General features: G+C 41.6%; 1 protein-coding gene across 1 annotated transcript in view; it reads right to left on the minus strand.

The window, feature by feature from the left end:
* The window catches only part of itpr1b (inositol 1,4,5-trisphosphate receptor, type 1b), a 143,101-nt gene extending 125,667 nt beyond the window's left edge, over positions 1–17,434 (minus strand). Inside the window, exons 1-3 of the mRNA XM_079242420.1 lie at positions 17,300–17,434; positions 16,248–16,361; positions 7,229–7,299 (exon numbers count right to left, since the gene is read on the minus strand). Of these exons, the coding sequence (XP_079098546.1) occupies positions 7,229–7,299; positions 16,248–16,339 (163 nt within the window). The 5' untranslated portion in view covers positions 16,340–16,361; positions 17,300–17,434. The remainder of the gene's footprint in view (positions 1–7,228; positions 7,300–16,247; positions 16,362–17,299) is intronic.
* Positions 17,435–17,871: the final 437 nt, after the last annotated feature.

Raw genomic sequence — 17,871 nt, forward strand, 5'->3', positions numbered from 1 at the left:
TTTATTATTTATTTTAAAAGTTTTACATGGACCCCACCAGACATCACGGCCCTCACAGAGGTCTGAGGGACTGGCTGATCTGTCGTCTGGAGAAATTTTGTCATAAAAACGTTGGATTTGGACCAAACAATAATTTTTAGCAAATGATTTTGAACTTTGTTAACATAAACATTTTGCTGCATCACTGAAGCTGCAAATATTGTTTGCAGAACCAGGAATATTAACAGTCCTCAAGGACACTAGAATCAGGGCGTTGTGATTTTATCTGTTATGATACCAAAAAAAAAAACCAAACAAAAAAAAAAAAACCGATCACAATCCATGTATATATCTAAACATCTGTTTTCTCAACACATGCTGTTGGTTTTGTTTTTTCTTCCAAACAATTAACTCATTTTTTCCTTCTTCTTCTTCATGCCTTATTGCGGTCCAGGCCAGATTATCCAATGGGCATTATGGGCACAGACCAAGGAGACCACACCCACTTGAGGCCCACATAGGGCCTACGTAGGACAAACACCAGTAGTTTGGACATGTACATAAAAGCCAGATAGTTACACCACAGTGTCTGGTATATTGCTACTGGTACCACTGGCTGAGAGATGTTAGAAATGTCGTTTCACAGTGTATCTTTCATAGTTTTCACAATGTTGCGGTGGGAAAGGGGCCCCTGGGACACTCTGGGCCCAGGGGTCTGTGTACTTTTATTCCAGCCCCCATTGCGGTTGGCAGATGTCACTTTCCGATTGGTCGCTGGAGAGTCCATTTGCAAACCAACAGACCCCTCGCTTTCAAGCAGAACAGTCTGCTTTGTTGGTCTGCACCAGATCACGCTTGGTGTTCATACTGCACCAGATGAGGAGGTGCAGTGGAAGCAAACGCGATATAACACATGGATGTTTCGATAAAAGATGTTGCGCTTATAGCAAAATGTAAATATATTTGTTTAAAAGTTTTGCTAAAAAGGATAGTTTTAAGATTTATTCTCTTTAAATATCTCCACTCCCAGCTTTCCTCAGGTTCCCTGGAAGGGTGCTCCACATGCAAGGATCATATCCCCCCCCCCCCCCCCCCCCCCCCAAAGACCTGAGGACTGTGGAACGTTTGTAATCTAAAAGCAGGTTAGAAAAAACTCCAAACGAAAAAACGAAATGAAAAAAAAATTGCCACAACAATTAGTAGCATGAAGCTTTCTGATACACTCTGCACTTTTAATTTTACAAAGTCTCGCACCACACAAGCTGATGAAGATCTGCAGCGGGGCTTACATAACGCTGCATGATATAATACAGTGTTATTTTTTTAATGTCCAGAGAAATGATGCAAAGTTCTCCTACATGAACACTCAATCCCTCAACACTTTGATGCATCGTGCGCATATAAAAGCAAAACTATATGAAAGAAAACACAGTGCAACACATTAGCCACCCACATCTGAGAGCTCGTTGAGGTTAAGCACAGTCCTCCCTGGAAAACACTTTATAAACAGCTTATGTGTGCTAAGAATACTCCGACTTTTGGACTGAGGTCTGGTTTTACACTGGCCTTGTAAAAAAAAGGTGAAAGATTCTGCATCACTTCACATAACAACCTTTGAAAAAAGATTAAACTACTCAGACATCTCTAAAATTAAACTTAGATGTTACAGAAGCGATTCTTAAATTCATATTTTTCTGAATAAAAAGGTGTAAAACCGTTTCCACGTGTAGACAACGTGTGATGCCTGCTAACGTCTCTGCATTGTATAGAGATAAAACACACCAATTAGCCCAGTTAGACACGGACATGTGGATTTGCCTCTTTGCAAGGCAGGACCTGGATCAGAACCAAAAAAACCGGTCTATCTGCTGTCCTCCAGTTCTGCAGATCTCTTCCTGGTACAGAGCTTTCCCTTCCCTCCTCCTCTTATGCTGATGAGGATGTTATTTCCTTGCTCATTATGACAGAGTGGCTTCTGTTACCTGTATCGCTGCTATTTCCTACTTTTAGGAGACGGACAGTTTTACTCTCAACAAGAAGCCCACATGAAGCTGATTAAAACTTCTGCCTTGAAATGCAAAAAGAAGTACACACATAAAGAAGTCAAACAGGACATGAGCGGTAAAGACTAACGGCTGATGGGGACCAGTTCTGATGGTTCAGAGACAGAAAACTCTTCAAATGAACAACTGTGGAAAAGAACCAGAATAGACTGACTGCAAGTTCCCATCAACATCTGATGCTGGGAGCTGGGACTGATGCTGGGAATGAGACTGGGACTGATGCTGGGACTGGGAATAATGCTGGGAGCTGGGACTGATGCTGGGAATGAGACTGGGAGTGATGCTGGGAGCTGGGCCTCATGCTGGGAATGAGACTGGGACTGATGCTGGGAGCTGGGCCTCACGCTGGGAGCTGGGACTGATGCTGGGAATGAGACTGGGAGTGATGCTGGGAGCTGGGCCTCATGCTGGGAATGAGACTGGGACTGATGCTGGGAGCTGGGCCTCACGCTGGGAGCTGGGCCTCATGCTGGGAATGACACTGGGACTGATGCTGGGAATGACACTGGGACTTATGCTGGAACTGGGAGTGATGCTGGGACTGGGAGTGATGCTGGAACTGGGAGTGATGCTGGAACTGGGAGTGATGCTGGAACTGGGAGTGATGCTGGGACTGATGTTGGGATTGATGTTGAGAATGTGCATGATACTGGGACTGGGGCTATAGCCTGGGACTGATGCTGGGAGATGGAGGTGATACTGGGACTGGGGCTATAGCCTGGGACTGATGCTGGGAGATGGAGGTGATACTGGGACTGGGGCTATAGCCTGGGACTGATGCTGGGAGATGGAGGTGATGCTGGGACTGGGGCTATAGCCTGGGACTGATGCTGGGAGATGGAGGTGATACTGGGACTGGGGCTATAGCCTGGGACTGATGCTGGGAGATGGAGGTGATACTGGGACTGGGGCTATAGCCTGGGACTGATGCTGGGAGATGGAGGTGATACTGGGACTGGGGCTATAGCCTGGGACTGATGCTGGGAGATGGAGGTGATGCTGGGACTGGGGCTATAGCCTGGGACTGATGCTGGGAGATGGAGGTGATGCTGGGACTGGGGCTATAGCCTGGGACTGATGCTGGGAGATGGAGGTGATACTGGGACTGGGGCTATAGCCTGGGACTGATGCTGGGAAATGGAGGTGATGCTGGGACTGGGGCTATAGCCTGGGACTGATGCTGGGAGATGGAGGTGATGCTGGGACTGGGGCTATAGCCTGGGACTGATGCTGGGAGATGGAGGTGATACTGGGACTGGGGCTATAGCCTGGGACTGATGCTGGGAGATGGAGGTGATACTGGGACTGGGGCTATAGCCTGGGACTGATGCTGGGAGATGGAGGTGATACTGGGACTGGGGCTATAGCCTGGGACTGATGCTGGGAGATGGAGGTGATACTGGGACTGGGACTATAGCCTGGGACTGATGCTGGGAGATGGAGGTGATACTGGGACTGGGGCTATAGCCTGGGACTGATGCTGGGAGATGGAGGTGATGCTGGGACTGGGGCTATAGCCTGGGACTGATGCTGGGAGATGGAGGTGATACTGGGACTGGGGCTATAGCCTGGGACTGATGCTGGGAGATGGAGGTGATACTGGGACTGGGGCTATAGCCTGGGACTGATGCTGGGAGATGGAGGTGATACTGGGACTGGGGCTATAGCCTGGGACTGATGCTGGGAGATGGAGGTGATGCTGGGACTGGGGCTATAGCCTGGGACTGATGCTGGGAGATGGAGGTGATGCTGGGACTGGGGCTATAGCCTGGGACTGATGCTGGGAGATGGAGGTGATACTGGGACTGGGGCTATAGCTTGGGACTGATGCTGGGAGATGGAGGTGATGCTGGGACTGGGGCTATAGCCTGGGACTGATGCTGGGAGATGGAGGTGATACTGGGACTGGGGCTATAGCCTGGGACTGATGCTGGGAGATGGAGGTGATGCTGGGACTGGGACTATAGCTTGGGACTGATGCTGGGAGATGGAGGTGATGCTGGGACTGGGGCTATAGCCTGGGACTGATGCTGGGAGATGGAGGTGATGCTGGGACTGGGACTATAGCTTGGGACTGATGCTGGGAGATGGAGGTGATACTGGGACTGGGACTATAGCCTGGGACTGATGCTGGGAGATGGAGGTGATGCTGGGACTGGGGCTATAGCCTGGGACTGATGCTGGGAGATGGAGGTGATGCTGGGACTGGGGCTATAGCCTGGGACTGATGCTGGGAGATGGAGGTGATGCTGGGACTGGGACTATAGCCTGGGACTGGGACTGTGAGCTGGAAGTGATGCTGCATGAAAACATGAAACTCCTTATAAATGATAAAAACTATTACAAAGGTTGTTAATTTTCTGTTATCCCGTCTTTCCACTGCAGGACCGACTGAACTGGATCCGTCAGAGCTACTGACTTTATAACTTTAGTTTACAGAAAGAGAAGAGCCACTAAAATCCTGCATTAGCTAAAACAATGTTACTAATGTTATAGCAAAGCTATGAATTTCAGCAGATATCTGTACATCCTACAAACATCTGTGTGTAAAAACATCAGTCTTGTTATTTCAGATCCAATCGTCATGGCAACTTTCAACAGTGTTACTGCATACTGCATGTTTTCCTGGTATCATGGAGCCACTTGTCACTTGTTTTAGGTTTTTTTCTGCTCGGTTCTGACACAGGATCTGGCAACCGCAGCTCAGGCAGAGTTCAGTATAGAAGAGCAAAGCTGCAGCAGGGGTAAGAGAAAATGTTCAATGGCCTCTACTTTTTTTTTTTTTTTTTTTTTTATTACAAATATGGAAATATTTAAGACGTTGGACATGTAAAATTAAAGACACCATCATTAAAGACACTTTGTTAATTCTCAAATGGCAAAATAGAAACCGACTGGAATATTGTCTTATTTACACTAAAGTCAACAATCTGAACATGTGGATAAACTCATAAAAGATTCAACCATCAGCAATAAAAAAAACCTTTGTTTGGATTCAAACCACAGCAGATATGTGTGAAAGACACCCAGTATGTGGAACAGCTGAAGTCTCTAAACGTTCATCATGGTGTCAGGCTACAGTCTGTCTGAAGATGTTAAGATTTAAGCACAAGTCACTCTGAGAGGTTTTGTGAGGGTAGTTAGCCTGCAATGAGCCTAAAATGCCCCCCCACCTAAAAAAAGATACCTGAGGTTTAGACATCTGCAGATACCAAGTATCAACCAAGCGGCAACCTCCAGCGGTTAAAAGTGAAGCCTATGCAGAAGTGCATAAAACTGCAGTTCCTCCTTCATCCACTAGGGGCTGCAAAACAGAGCAAATCCCCATAGACTCCCATGTTAAAAAGATCAACTTCATATCAGAAATAAACATGTTTACAGCCTAAATAAACACGTTTACAGTCTGGTACAATAATCCATTTTAGGTTTAATAGGTCAGGTTTACCTTCATGACAACTGTGGGGGGAGTGAATTTTTTTTCTAACTCGCCCGTTTAAAAGTAATTTATTCTCAAAATTCGGCATATTTAGCGGTGTGTCCTTTTGATTGACAGACACCCGATCTCCCGCTTCAAGTAAGAAGAATCCAGAACAACCTTGGTTTTTAGCCGGTTAACCTGACTTAGCTTCATCCCGCTTACCTCCGTTAGCTGGTTAGCTCCTGTTATTTCCAGGTTAGCTCGGTTAGCTCTTAGCTACAGAAAGCTCGGAGTTCGCTCGATGTCAATCATCCACCATGACGCTCACAGCCCCCCTCTCAGCTCCACCTCTTTGCCCATATTTGTATTTTCCGGGGCGAGACGACACGCATGCCCCTGCCAAGATGGCGATGGTAGGAACCGCCCACCGAGCTTCAATTCAGCTCTTCAGAAACCTACGGGTGATGTCACGGAGGTTCCGCCCATCTTTGTATGTACAGTCTATGGTGTCATCCCAGTACCTGGAGTTTAGGTATCTGCATTTACCTGTGTTATTTCATAAGGTCTATTAAATTTATCACTTTAAAATTATTATATTATAGACCTTGATGTACTACAGCCATACTGTCATTCATCTGTTAGTTCACCTTGAATTAAAACATGAAATCAATGATTGCCACAGAACTTTCATTATCACATAAATAAACTCAGAGTTTCTATTTGCAAACATCTTGGAGTTTAACTTTTTGTGAACGTTGTCCAACATGGACCAGGTCTCGTCATCAAGGACAATAAATTCTAAAACAAATTCCTCACGTTTTTTTTTTTTCTTTCCAAAATTTTCTTCTTTGAAAAATGTTCAAATATTTTCGCCAGTGTTTGTTGTTGCACTCTTTCTGTAAGGCAGAAAACTCCTTGTCCTGATGTTCCTCTTTTTCTGGTGGGATTTTCTAACGTAATAATGCTTAATTGCTAGCATCATGCTAAAGCTACATGTTAGCTCATAAGTAACAAACATGCAACTGCTTCTCCGCTGACTCGAAACAAAACCGCAGAATTTCTTCTATGTGTGCGGAGATGTTGAGCATGAAAAAAACAATGATTCTGCTTCCATGGTAACGGATGATGATTAGATTAGATCCACTTATTTTTGGCAGCAATGGTGAGTATTTGTAACTGGAATAAATCAGCCCAACTTTACACTTCTTCAGCAGGTTTTAAATGCAGCATAATCACACATTTCTGTCCTGCTGGATGTTTCCAGGCATCTTCTGCTGCTTTATGACACACACTCCAGAATCCAGCAGAGTACAGAACAAGATGAGTATTTTAGAGGATGTAGAGTCATAAATAAAGCTGAATCGATGCAGATATGGGAGTGGTTTAGGAGAGAAGCAATGACTAATCAGACTCTTCTCTTTAACATGTAAAAAGGTGAATTTAATGAAACACCATACAAACGCCTGACTAGCACAGATGTGTTTGTGTCAAAGCCATTTGAGCATCCTTTAGTGTAAAAAAAGTAATAGCAGGAGTGTGCAGTGTAGAATCTGAGAGCTGAGTCAGCGTTTTAAACATCTGGGTAAATAAACAGACCTCTGGGAAGAGCAAGGCTGCTTTCTCTGCTGCTTCTGAACGACAGTCTGGTAAAAATTTAACAGCATGACAAAGAGAAGATTTACATACTTTACCACAGCTGGAAAGACACAACTGCTGAACAGCTGATACTTTATAGCATCTAATACCCATGCATAAAGGAAGGCCTTACCTCTGAATTTCTTGGGTGGGTTGTTGAGGTCGCCGGAGTCTGGTTGCACCACACAGCGATCATCCACAAGCCTGAGGACAGAACCGTTACTGGAATGAGCCGGTTTCCCAAAACATACTACTTACATGGACTTTTAACTTCAAAGTAACGTCTTACAGCTTTCATTTTCCACTGAAGAGATCTCATAGTTTTCTGCAACTTTCATTAAAAAATGCAAGAGCCTGGAAGAGTCTCAGTGAAGACCGCATCCCAGATTCCACCACCGAGTTAGTTTCATCCTTCCCAGGGGACACAGTTCAGTCTCATTCTGAACCATCCATTGTTTTTAAACTGAAGTTTAACACGTGGCAATTAGCCAATCGGAAAGAGTTTGATTGTTTTACACGCAACTCGGGGCTTGATACGGGTTTCAAGTCTGCAGCGTCCAGCTTTACAAATCCACTGGCTTTTTGACATCCCTGTTGTACAACCACCAAAGGTCTTCTTTAACCAAAGAGAAAAACAAGTCCAGTCAGAGTTTTGCTTTTTCAGCCTCCAGTATGTTTATATTGAACTTGCATTGCGTGTCATTCCCCACATCCACATTTTAACTGTCCGCTCTGTCACAGTCAGGAGTGAGATGAAGGAGGGAGGGGGGCAGGAACGGAGCAGAGGCAGAATAACTGGGTGTTATTCCATACTCATCCAGCTTTTCCATGTGAAGGGGCTCAACATCTTAAGACGAGCATGACTATACTAGATAAATAAGGCCCTATAAAATCTGTTTTAATTTTTCCAAATTCCATTTTATTTTTTCCTAAATTCTGTTTTTTCCATTTTAATTTTTGGGAATTCCATTTTTTTTTTCCATTATATTTTTTGGGAATCCCCCTTTTCTTTTTTTTTCTTTTACTCCTATTTTACTTTCAAAAACATTGTTTTTTATTTAAATAAATATAATGCACACAAATTAAATCAAAATGTACTTTAAAATTTATTTTGGTGACAGACAAGAATTGTCCTCAATACAGTACATTAAAGTGCATGAAAAACAAACAGTAAGTTATGGAGTTGTCTGGTTTAAGACACTGTTGAGCAGCTGCATCTATCCATGGAGACATCCACCAGAGAGTATTGGTTTTTAACTCCTGTGATAAAAGAAGATGGAAACATTTACTCATGTAATACTAAATGTGTTTTATTTATTGATGTTAATTATTATTACTAATAATAATAATGTCAGTTGTATGGCTGTTCAGATTATTTTTATGTGATTATAAATTTTATTTTCAACATGTAATTTTAAAAAGTATCAGTTAAAAAAAATTTTAAAAAATAGGGAAAGGAAATGGACAACATTTTACTTCTATTTCAGTTTGATCTACATTAATGCTTTGATGTACATGTTCAGAAAGTAATGCCTTTTATTCTTATTGTATGTGCATGTTTCAGCCAGATTCCCACATGGGTTGAGTTGTTGTTTTTCTTTGTTTTTGTTTTTTTTTTATTATTCTGATGCATAATCTATTAATCATCATAATTTTTTAGAAAACCTATATTCAGTTATCTTATTATATTGTAATTGCATCGTACTTTTCCTTGGTCTTCACGTGGCTTTTGGACACTATGTCACTGCGTGTATTTTTACTTTTCAAGTCAACGGAGTGTTGACAGGATCTGCTAAACATCAGTTCACCTGACACATAAAAGTCGTTCAGGAACTGCTCGGCTCTGGAGGGATTATTGTTAAGTTCCGCTGTTTTTTCACTGACGAAGCCAGAGCAGAGTGCAGCCGCTTCGCCATGCTGACATTGTTTTGGAGAAGGAGGGGCTCAGTCAGTGGAAGCGGCTTGTTGTGCCACCAGATTTCTTTGCCTCCATGTAGTTTTCTCCAGACAAACGTTCCTTCTCCACACGGTAACAGTTTTGAAGTCAAATTAAGTAAATTTCCGTGATGTTCCACGTTACAAAATATATTCCGTTTTACTTGGCCAATTCGACAATTACGTCCGCGATTGTGTGATCGCAGAAAGTAAAGGGCCATAGCAGGCACAAGAAGCAGTTCATTCTTATATCATGTGATAATCCTCCAACATACAGAAACTTGATTTCAGCATGAACATAAAACAGAAGCTGGAATTTAAACATAAATCGGAATATTGGTGAATATTTACATTGTGATTTTTTCCTGTATCCTTTAGGCTCCGATCAAAACAGGAACATTTTCCAGGCTAAAAACTGTGCAATTATATAACAAACTACAATCTTATGTTGCTGAATCCATCACCCAGTCATATAGAGCTTTATGTGGTCACCTGATTCCAAGTGTATCCAAGTATCCGTACATCCATCCATCCATCCATCGTTTGCTTCACTATACGCTTAGTTTAAGGCAACAAGGCCTGCAGCCTGTCACAATTACCAGCAATTTCCAGGTACACCTGGACTGGTCACCAGTCCATCACAGGGTCAACACAGAGACAACCAACCAATCACACTCAGTCAGAGAAGTTCAGCTTGTTCCATCCTCCACGAGAAGCCAGAACTTTGTTTTTCCTCTTGAAGCCACAAGAACCAGAGAAATAGTTCTTTTTGGTCATTTCACCCCACGAGAAGCTTTGTCTGCAACGGAGAAAGGATCACTGCAGTAGGGAGGATTTCAAGTGCAATGAAGCTGTTCATTTCATATAACCCAATAACTAGAAAGTTGGTCTGCAACGGGGCAGGTTGTGCGTGTTTTTAAATGCTACGAGTTATAAAAACGTCCGTACTTTCTCACCACCTCAATCAGCTGTTTTATTACAACAATCCATTTAAGGTGTGTCAGTAAAAATGCGGATGTGGCAAATGTCGCCTTTTTTCTTTTTAGCGTTAACCACGCCCACCTCAAATTCCTGACCAATCACAGTACTTCTCGGAGCGCCCCAAGACAAAAGTTCAGTTCAGAAGATGCTTCGAGTAGTGATATGTGTCCAATTATGTCCATAAAGACAAAATGACATCATTCTGTTCTCGTGGCCCCGTGGAGCTTGGAGCAGGCTTACATTCTGTGATTGCATTACAGCACAAGAGTCCAGATTCCTTCTTGTTTGATAAAACCCAACATAACAGGAACAGGATGCGACTGAGCTCTGACATCATAATCATCTACAGATTAATGGCTCTTCAGCCGCAATGTAGCCTCATCCGTCCAGCTTTATGGTCCATTTCACTGCAAATGGAACCACATTCTGGAAAATGGACATCATTCTGTACTTAAGATGCCACACTGTAAACACTACAGACTTACTTGGAAAATGTTTAGTCACGTAATAAGTAAAAAGTAGAATGGATAATTGGACTAAACTTCTTTTTGTTGTCAGAATCCAGGTTTAAAAGCCTTTTTCCATTTCCTTTTCATCCATATCCTGAGACCACATTGCATTAATCGGTGTAGAAAGCGTTGGGTGCAGCAGTTTTACGTGTTATCCGACCACATATCACATTCCCAATAAACATATGGGCATAATGCTGTACAACTATGGCCTTCAACCAGCTAATCAGATCATCTCTGAAACCAAATCTGAAAAAAAATCCAAAAGTTTCTGTAGGGGGGTTTAAAGAGGTTGTTTTTATGTAACTGAAGAAAATTTAGGACCTGATCTTTATATTCCCAAAAATCTAATCAATTTACTGCAACTGCAACTTTATTTATATAGCACTTTTAACACAACCACAGTCGACCAAAGTGCTGTACACAATAAAACAGAGATAATGATCATAATACAAATACAGAGAGCAAAAACATATAAAATTTCTAAAACTGGTAGAATCATGACAAAAACAGTCAGATTAATAATGTCAACATCTCAGGTGGTGTTAAAAGCCAATGAAAACAGGTGGGTTTTAAGACGTGATTTAAAAACAGGTACAGAAGAGGCCTGTCGGATGTGCAAAGGCAGCTCGTTCCATAGTTTTGGAGCTGCAACTGAAAAGGCTCTGTCCCCTCTGAGTTTACGGTGGGTTTTTGGTCCACTCAGGAGGTGCTGGTCAGCCGACCCGAGTGACCGCGTCGGAGAGTAAGGGCACAACAACTCAGAGAGGTAGAGGGGGGGCAACATCATTCAAACATTTAAAAACAAATAAAAGAAGTTTATGATGATCCTAAAATGCACGGGCAGCCAGTGAAGAGACGATAAAACAGGGGTGATGTGCTCATATTTACGAGTGCCAGTTAAAAGACGTGCAGCAGCATTTTGTACAAGCTGCAGGCGAGTAAGTGCGGACTGGCTTACACCAAAGTAAAGTGCATTGCAGTGATCCAGTCGTGTGGAGACAAAGGCGTGGATCACTGTTTCAAGGTGCTGTCGTGATAAAAAGTGCTTTACTTTGGCTAGCTGCCTTATCTTTGAATTCAGGTGAAAATGCAGGCCAGCATTGTGCAGAATTAATCTGCACATCTGGACAAGTTGCCGATCTGAAAGCCATGCTGGTCGCAGACAAGCTGTGACCTGAGCATAAAAACAGTGATACACATGTTGGTTCTACTGCACATCCACATTATCCCAGCATCACAGCATCAACAGATGCAACATTCAAGCTACTCTTACACTGAGACTAAACTTGTAGAGTTAAATTTCCTCTAAATCAAAAGCTGAAACACTCATCCTGATGTTGCACTGGACAATGAACTTGCGTACAAACTGGTTTTTCAAGTTACGCCCCTCATCCACACGATCATGTTGGATGCCCAGCTAAATGTTGGTTCCAAACATCTTCCATTTGATTGACACAAGTGTCCGTTTACACGGTGGTCAAAAGGTGCAAACGTTCTTCATAAACAAAAACAAGCTGTGTATATGGTAGCGGGAAAAGCTGCATAAACAGAAACAACTGCAAGAAAACGCTGCATATTAGGGCTGGGTGGTATGACCAGAATCTCATATCACGACATAGCTGACTTTATATCCCCATAACGATATAAAACTGTGTGTGTAATGTTGTGACAGTCATCAGTTATGTGTCAGATGTTGCTAGGCAACGGCAGCAGTGATCTCCTTCCATCTGGGGGAACTATGGCTGTATGATATTTTACGGGTAAATACCTGCTGCAGCGTTTGTATCTGGAGTTTATAATGAGTTTTCGCCTCTACTTGATGCTGCTTTTGCTCGTTGACTCTATTCTTTATTCTGGATTCTTTATCCTGATTCCTGTGCAGGTGATAAAATGAGTTAGTTGTGTCGAAGTCTGTTGTTGGGACTGTGAGCTAGTCTGTTGTCGGTTCAACGTCAGTCTTTCTATATCTAAACCGTATCCATGCCACAGAAATTTCCTCTTTTATGAACAAGCTCATTGGTTTGGGTTGGCTGGTAATGTTTTAGTAATGGTAATCTTAGCTGGTAATCTTCCTCCATGTTTGTTTATGTATTGCAGCATACATGACTGAAAGCGCATCTTGATGTAAAATACTGCATTAAAGTACCTTATCGTGGCGTAAACAATAGGGCCTCATATGAAATGGACATTTTCTGTCATCCAAAAGATATACATCGTCATATCGCCCATCCTACAGCGTATTCACTGCACAACGGAAGTGCTCCAGGCCTCTAGTGGCAGCAATGAGTTTTCACCCGAGAGACAAAGGGGAGACGAACGGAGGTACTGGTGGGAAGTTTCAGCAACATGAGCACAATGAGAAAAACTACATAAATGTAAAAATTTTTTTGATATTTGACCTTCATCTTATAAAATATGATAAAAATATCAGCTGATTTAAATTATTGATGGAACCGTAGTAAAGCCTTAGTCAACCATGTATGAATGTATATACATCTATGTATATGTATATACATAACTATATGTATAACTATATGTATAAGAAATATCATTTATTTTGAGGAAATTATAACAAGCAGTTAAAATGTGGAAAATTATTCATGTATAAAGTGAACAAACTAAGACATATGGCATGTTAGGCTATGATAATGATTTTTTTGTCTTCTTTCATTGAGTATCGCGAAGAAAACCAACAACCATTTATTGGTGCGTTATGTTTTCTTCAACAAAAAAAAAAAAGAAATTTTACGAGAAATTTTCTTTTTTCTGCTCCTTTTCGAGCATGGTGTTCTGTTTTAGGTTTTTTTGTAAAGTCTTGTTTTACCTTTTGTATGAGCATGTGAGAAATTTAAAAAAAAAAACAACAACAGAGCACTTCCATTGTGCGAGTGAAGACGCAGAGATCTTCATTTATGCAGCGCTCCTCTACGTTTGCATCGTATATTTGTTTTTCACTGCATTTCTGTATTTGCAGTTTTTCCCAATCACATTTCTGTTCTTCTATCAAGATGTTTTCACATTTACGCCCCAGAGTTAACAAACACACTTTAATCTGGGCAGGAAGCTGCGTTTATGCTTCTGTTGCCCTTATGCTTCAGAAAAACCCCAACATAAGCTGTGATTTATAGTGCTAACCGGACAGGCGGGGGGAGGAGGGGACATTATGTGTGATCAGCACAAATGAATCACCTCTGTATGATGCGCTAACTCAGAGGTGGGCAACATGTTCTGCCCATGTGAGCAAAAGCTGCTCCAGTCGGCTGCATCTTTTTATAGCGAAGCAGCGGCGGAGCGGCCATGATGCTCAAAGCAGCCACATGTTGTCAAGGCTGAGCATCAAACAGGTGTTAGCCAAGGTCAGGATGGAAGTTGTTTCTACGTTCTCTGAGACAGCACTGCGGCTGCATCCACCGCTCGGTCCAGGTGGGGGGGGGGGGGGGGGGGGGGGGGGGGGGGGGGGGTCACATTCAATATGCTGACAGCATGAGCAACACCTACAGTGATACAATGATGCTATTTTTAGGTGTGTCCTCTAAGCTCCTGTCTTAAACGGGGAGCAGCAGTGTGTGTGTGTGTGTGTGTGTGTGTGGTGATTACTAGGCATAAGAACACAGAATGGGACATTTGACAAATAAGCATTGTCACAGCTGCAGTCCTCAAAACACATTCGTTGTCATGATGGGTGACGTAAAGAGCTAAATGTGAAAGAGCGTGGCTCCTGAAACCTGGCCGAGGAGGAGCAGAAGGATGAGGAGGAGGAGGAGGGATCAGCACAGCTGATGAGCAGCAAAGCAAACAGTGACACAGCAAGAGGAGGAAGATTGCAGCACTTAAGAAGGAGAGGGAGGACATAACATGGACATTGAGCCCATTTCACACCGTGGGACAAGAAAAATAAACTCTGGTTTCTATTTTTTGTCCTCCAACCACAGGAGACGTAGCGGCTAAATGTAGCCTACTGAACCCAACACGGCAGATAGGCAGGAAAGGGACACTCACATCAGTTACACCCCCTTTGCCCGTCCTCTGTTGGCCTTCTGGCTTGTTCCATTTACCCAGAATGAGATGCACTTTCAACTCAATGCCTACAATTAAGGAGGAGGAGAGATGCCAGCATCCAAAATACACAGCTAACCGTGATCCTGCTGAACAGGAACATGCAGACATGCGTGTCCACAGTGACTAGGACCAAAAAGAAAAGAACTAAAATAATGATAAGGTGAGTTTATAGTATTTGGATGTCTTAAATTCTAAGCTGTACATGCTAAATAGGATCAGGTTCTCCTGCAGGAGCGCCTAATATATGTAAGGCCAAACATGCCATAATCCCAAATACATGCAGAAATACCTGAAAATAATTAAATTTATTTTTATTTCTATTGCTTATCAATTTATTCATCCATTTTTAAATATTTTATTTTTATTCCAACATTTCTGTTTGTTTCCACACTGATTATTATTTAGCTTTTATTTGTTTCATCATTATTTTTCCCCATGTTAATTTTTTGAAATTCCAAATTCATGAAATTTCCATTGTTAATTTATGCATTTATTTTAAACTTACACTTATATTTATGCACATATATTTTTCGTCCACAGTTTTACCAGATTGTTCCCTCCAGTGTATGCTAATGAAGCAGGCATTTCCAAGCTTGACCTACAGTCTGATTGGTTGGCTATAAGAATTATTGTCAACCAATCAGCTATCAGGATCAATAAACTCCCACACCTGAGACGAGTTAACTTTGCTACAGGCCATATGTAGCTTGGCGTAACAATGTCTTCAGCTTTGACCCTGCTGGCACATTTGCTATGAGACACACAGATGTTTGTGTAAATGCTAATTTTCAGCTATCACCTGACAAAGCGCCGCTAACAAAAAGTGTGTGTGTCGCAAAGCTAGCTTATTTCAGGTGGGGGTGTTAACTCCATGACGCTGATTCTCGTAACTGACCAATCATACCTTAGGTAAAGGTTAGAAACGCCCACCTCATTAGCATAACTGTATGCTAATGAGGTATCAAAAACATAAATAACTGTGGGAATACAAATAAAGTAGGGAAAGAATATATATATATATATATATATATATATATATATATATATATATATACACATATATATATATATATATATATACACATATATATATATATAATTGAATTAACTATTTAAAAATGTTTTAAAAAAAAAAGTTAAAAAAAAAAAAAAAAAAGACAATAATTTACTTTATCATTTATTTATTAATTTATAAATGATTATGGCAGGTTTGGCCTTCCGTACTGCTGAAATTACTCTTTTTTTATCACTATTTTTACTGAACATGTCAGATAATACAAAATGAATAAAGTTATAATTAACCAAGCCACAAAAAGCAAATCCAGTCAATTCCTCCCATTAATGCAGAACACTTTTAGCATAAAATACCCGCCTCTTTATCGTTCAACCTAGACACAAATCCAGCAAGTTTTCAGTCCACAGATGGGAATGTTGCATAGGATAATATTAATGTTGACAGGTTTTCCCATCATCCAAATCACTTTGTCTGAAACCAGATATAAGACATAAAACAGCTTGTTTTGCACAACATGTAGCGCAACACTTCTGTACTGACACATCATCACATCTGCATTTTTAAACCTTATCTGCAGAAACTTGGAGGGGGAAAAGTAGGCGTATGCGCAGAAAGATGCATGAAAAGTTGTTTGGAAGCAACATACTTACCCCAAAGTGCTGATAAATCCACTGGTGGATCCCTCTGCATACAGGGAACAAATGTCCCCTATATGCAGGAAACTAGACATTTTGTCTGACATTATCTTTCAGGTCTGACTGCACCTGTAGAAACAATAAAAACAGAAAGGGTGCACAGTTAAATCCCAATCTCACCTTTCCAAACAATCTAGAAAAAGTTAGCTGGAAAAGAAAAGTTGATTCAATAAAATAAACAGAAAATTCAACAGTAGAATTTCTGAAATGCAGAATCGAAGCGATTCAGACATCCAGCTATTACAGCCTCATTCATTTGGGTTCAATGTTGCATTAAAAATAAATAAGGTTAAAAAAATTTTTAAAAAATTTTTAAAAAAAAGAAAACGAAAAAATCTGTTTAGAAAACTCAAAATTGCACAACTCACTTAAGTCGGACACTTTCCTGTAAAATAATTGTAAGAAATTCAGCTCATGATGAATTTGGGTCACCAGTCCGACAGGTTGGGGAGCACCAGACTCCCAGTATGAAATGTGGTGTCTTTTGCTGGGTTTGTTGTTTTAATAACACATTAAAAAGCAACTTTATTAACAATAACATGAACTTTATCACCATTAACATCCATATTTAACCAAACTCACTGCAGGTTAAATGTAATGTATGTAAAATTATGGAAGACACAGCATTAAAAGACACATTTTCATGTGAATCTATGACTTTGGAGGTAAATATTTAAATGTGTCCAGATAAAAACCCACTTCACTTCCCACGCGTGTAAACTTTATGTTCTGTTCTTGTGTGTGTGTGTGTGTGTGTGTGTGTGTGTGAGGAGGGGGACGTGCAGTGGCACATTGTGTTGTTTTCTGAGCTGTAAAAACTCCCAGACAAGCTGGCTTCCATGTCCTTATTATTCCCCGCAGTTATTCAGCGCACGAGCTGCAGCTTGCCATATAACACACACAAATGAGCGCGTGGGCTACTTCCTTGACAGGGATGCTCGCATCTCAGTGAACGAAATGAACAACAACGCGATAGCTGGAAAACTACAAACAGACAAGGACTTTACCTGGCAGAAAACGAGAGGACTCAAAGGGGGGGAAAAAAAGACGATAAAGAGTCAGAAGCGCGCGAGGAAGTGGGTCAGCGCAGGATCATTCCCACGCCGCTATTCTCGGTTAAGTCCATGGCGGTGAAAGTCCAGGTAACAGAAGCACGAGCAGCCTTCTCTCTGACAGAAACAATCCTCTTCTTACCTCCTCCACATGTCACCACGGGAACGCCCATCTCCTTACCATTTATACAGCCGCAGGGGCTTCTGGGTAATGTAGTTTCCCTTTACTCGCATATAATTACAAGGACAACAGATATTATCAGGCCAGGAAGCAGAAGTAGGTGGCCTTGTTAAACTACAATCTTTGCTTTGAATTATTTCTCAGTGGATTATTTTGTTTTACAATCATGCAAATATATCTATAGCTGTAGTTCACATCCATTGCTGTTATTTGTTATCAATTTGTGTGTGCAGACCTATACATATGTTTATACTGTTGCAATATATTTACAGTGGCAATAAACATCTCCATAACAATAATTTATTAAGAAGTGGCATAATCATGGTAATAAAGATGATGATGATGT

This window comes from Telmatherina bonti (genome assembly GCF_933228915.1).
Source record: "Telmatherina bonti genome assembly, chromosome: 6".
Lineage (NCBI taxonomy): Eukaryota > Metazoa > Chordata > Actinopteri > Atheriniformes > Telmatherinidae > Telmatherina > Telmatherina bonti.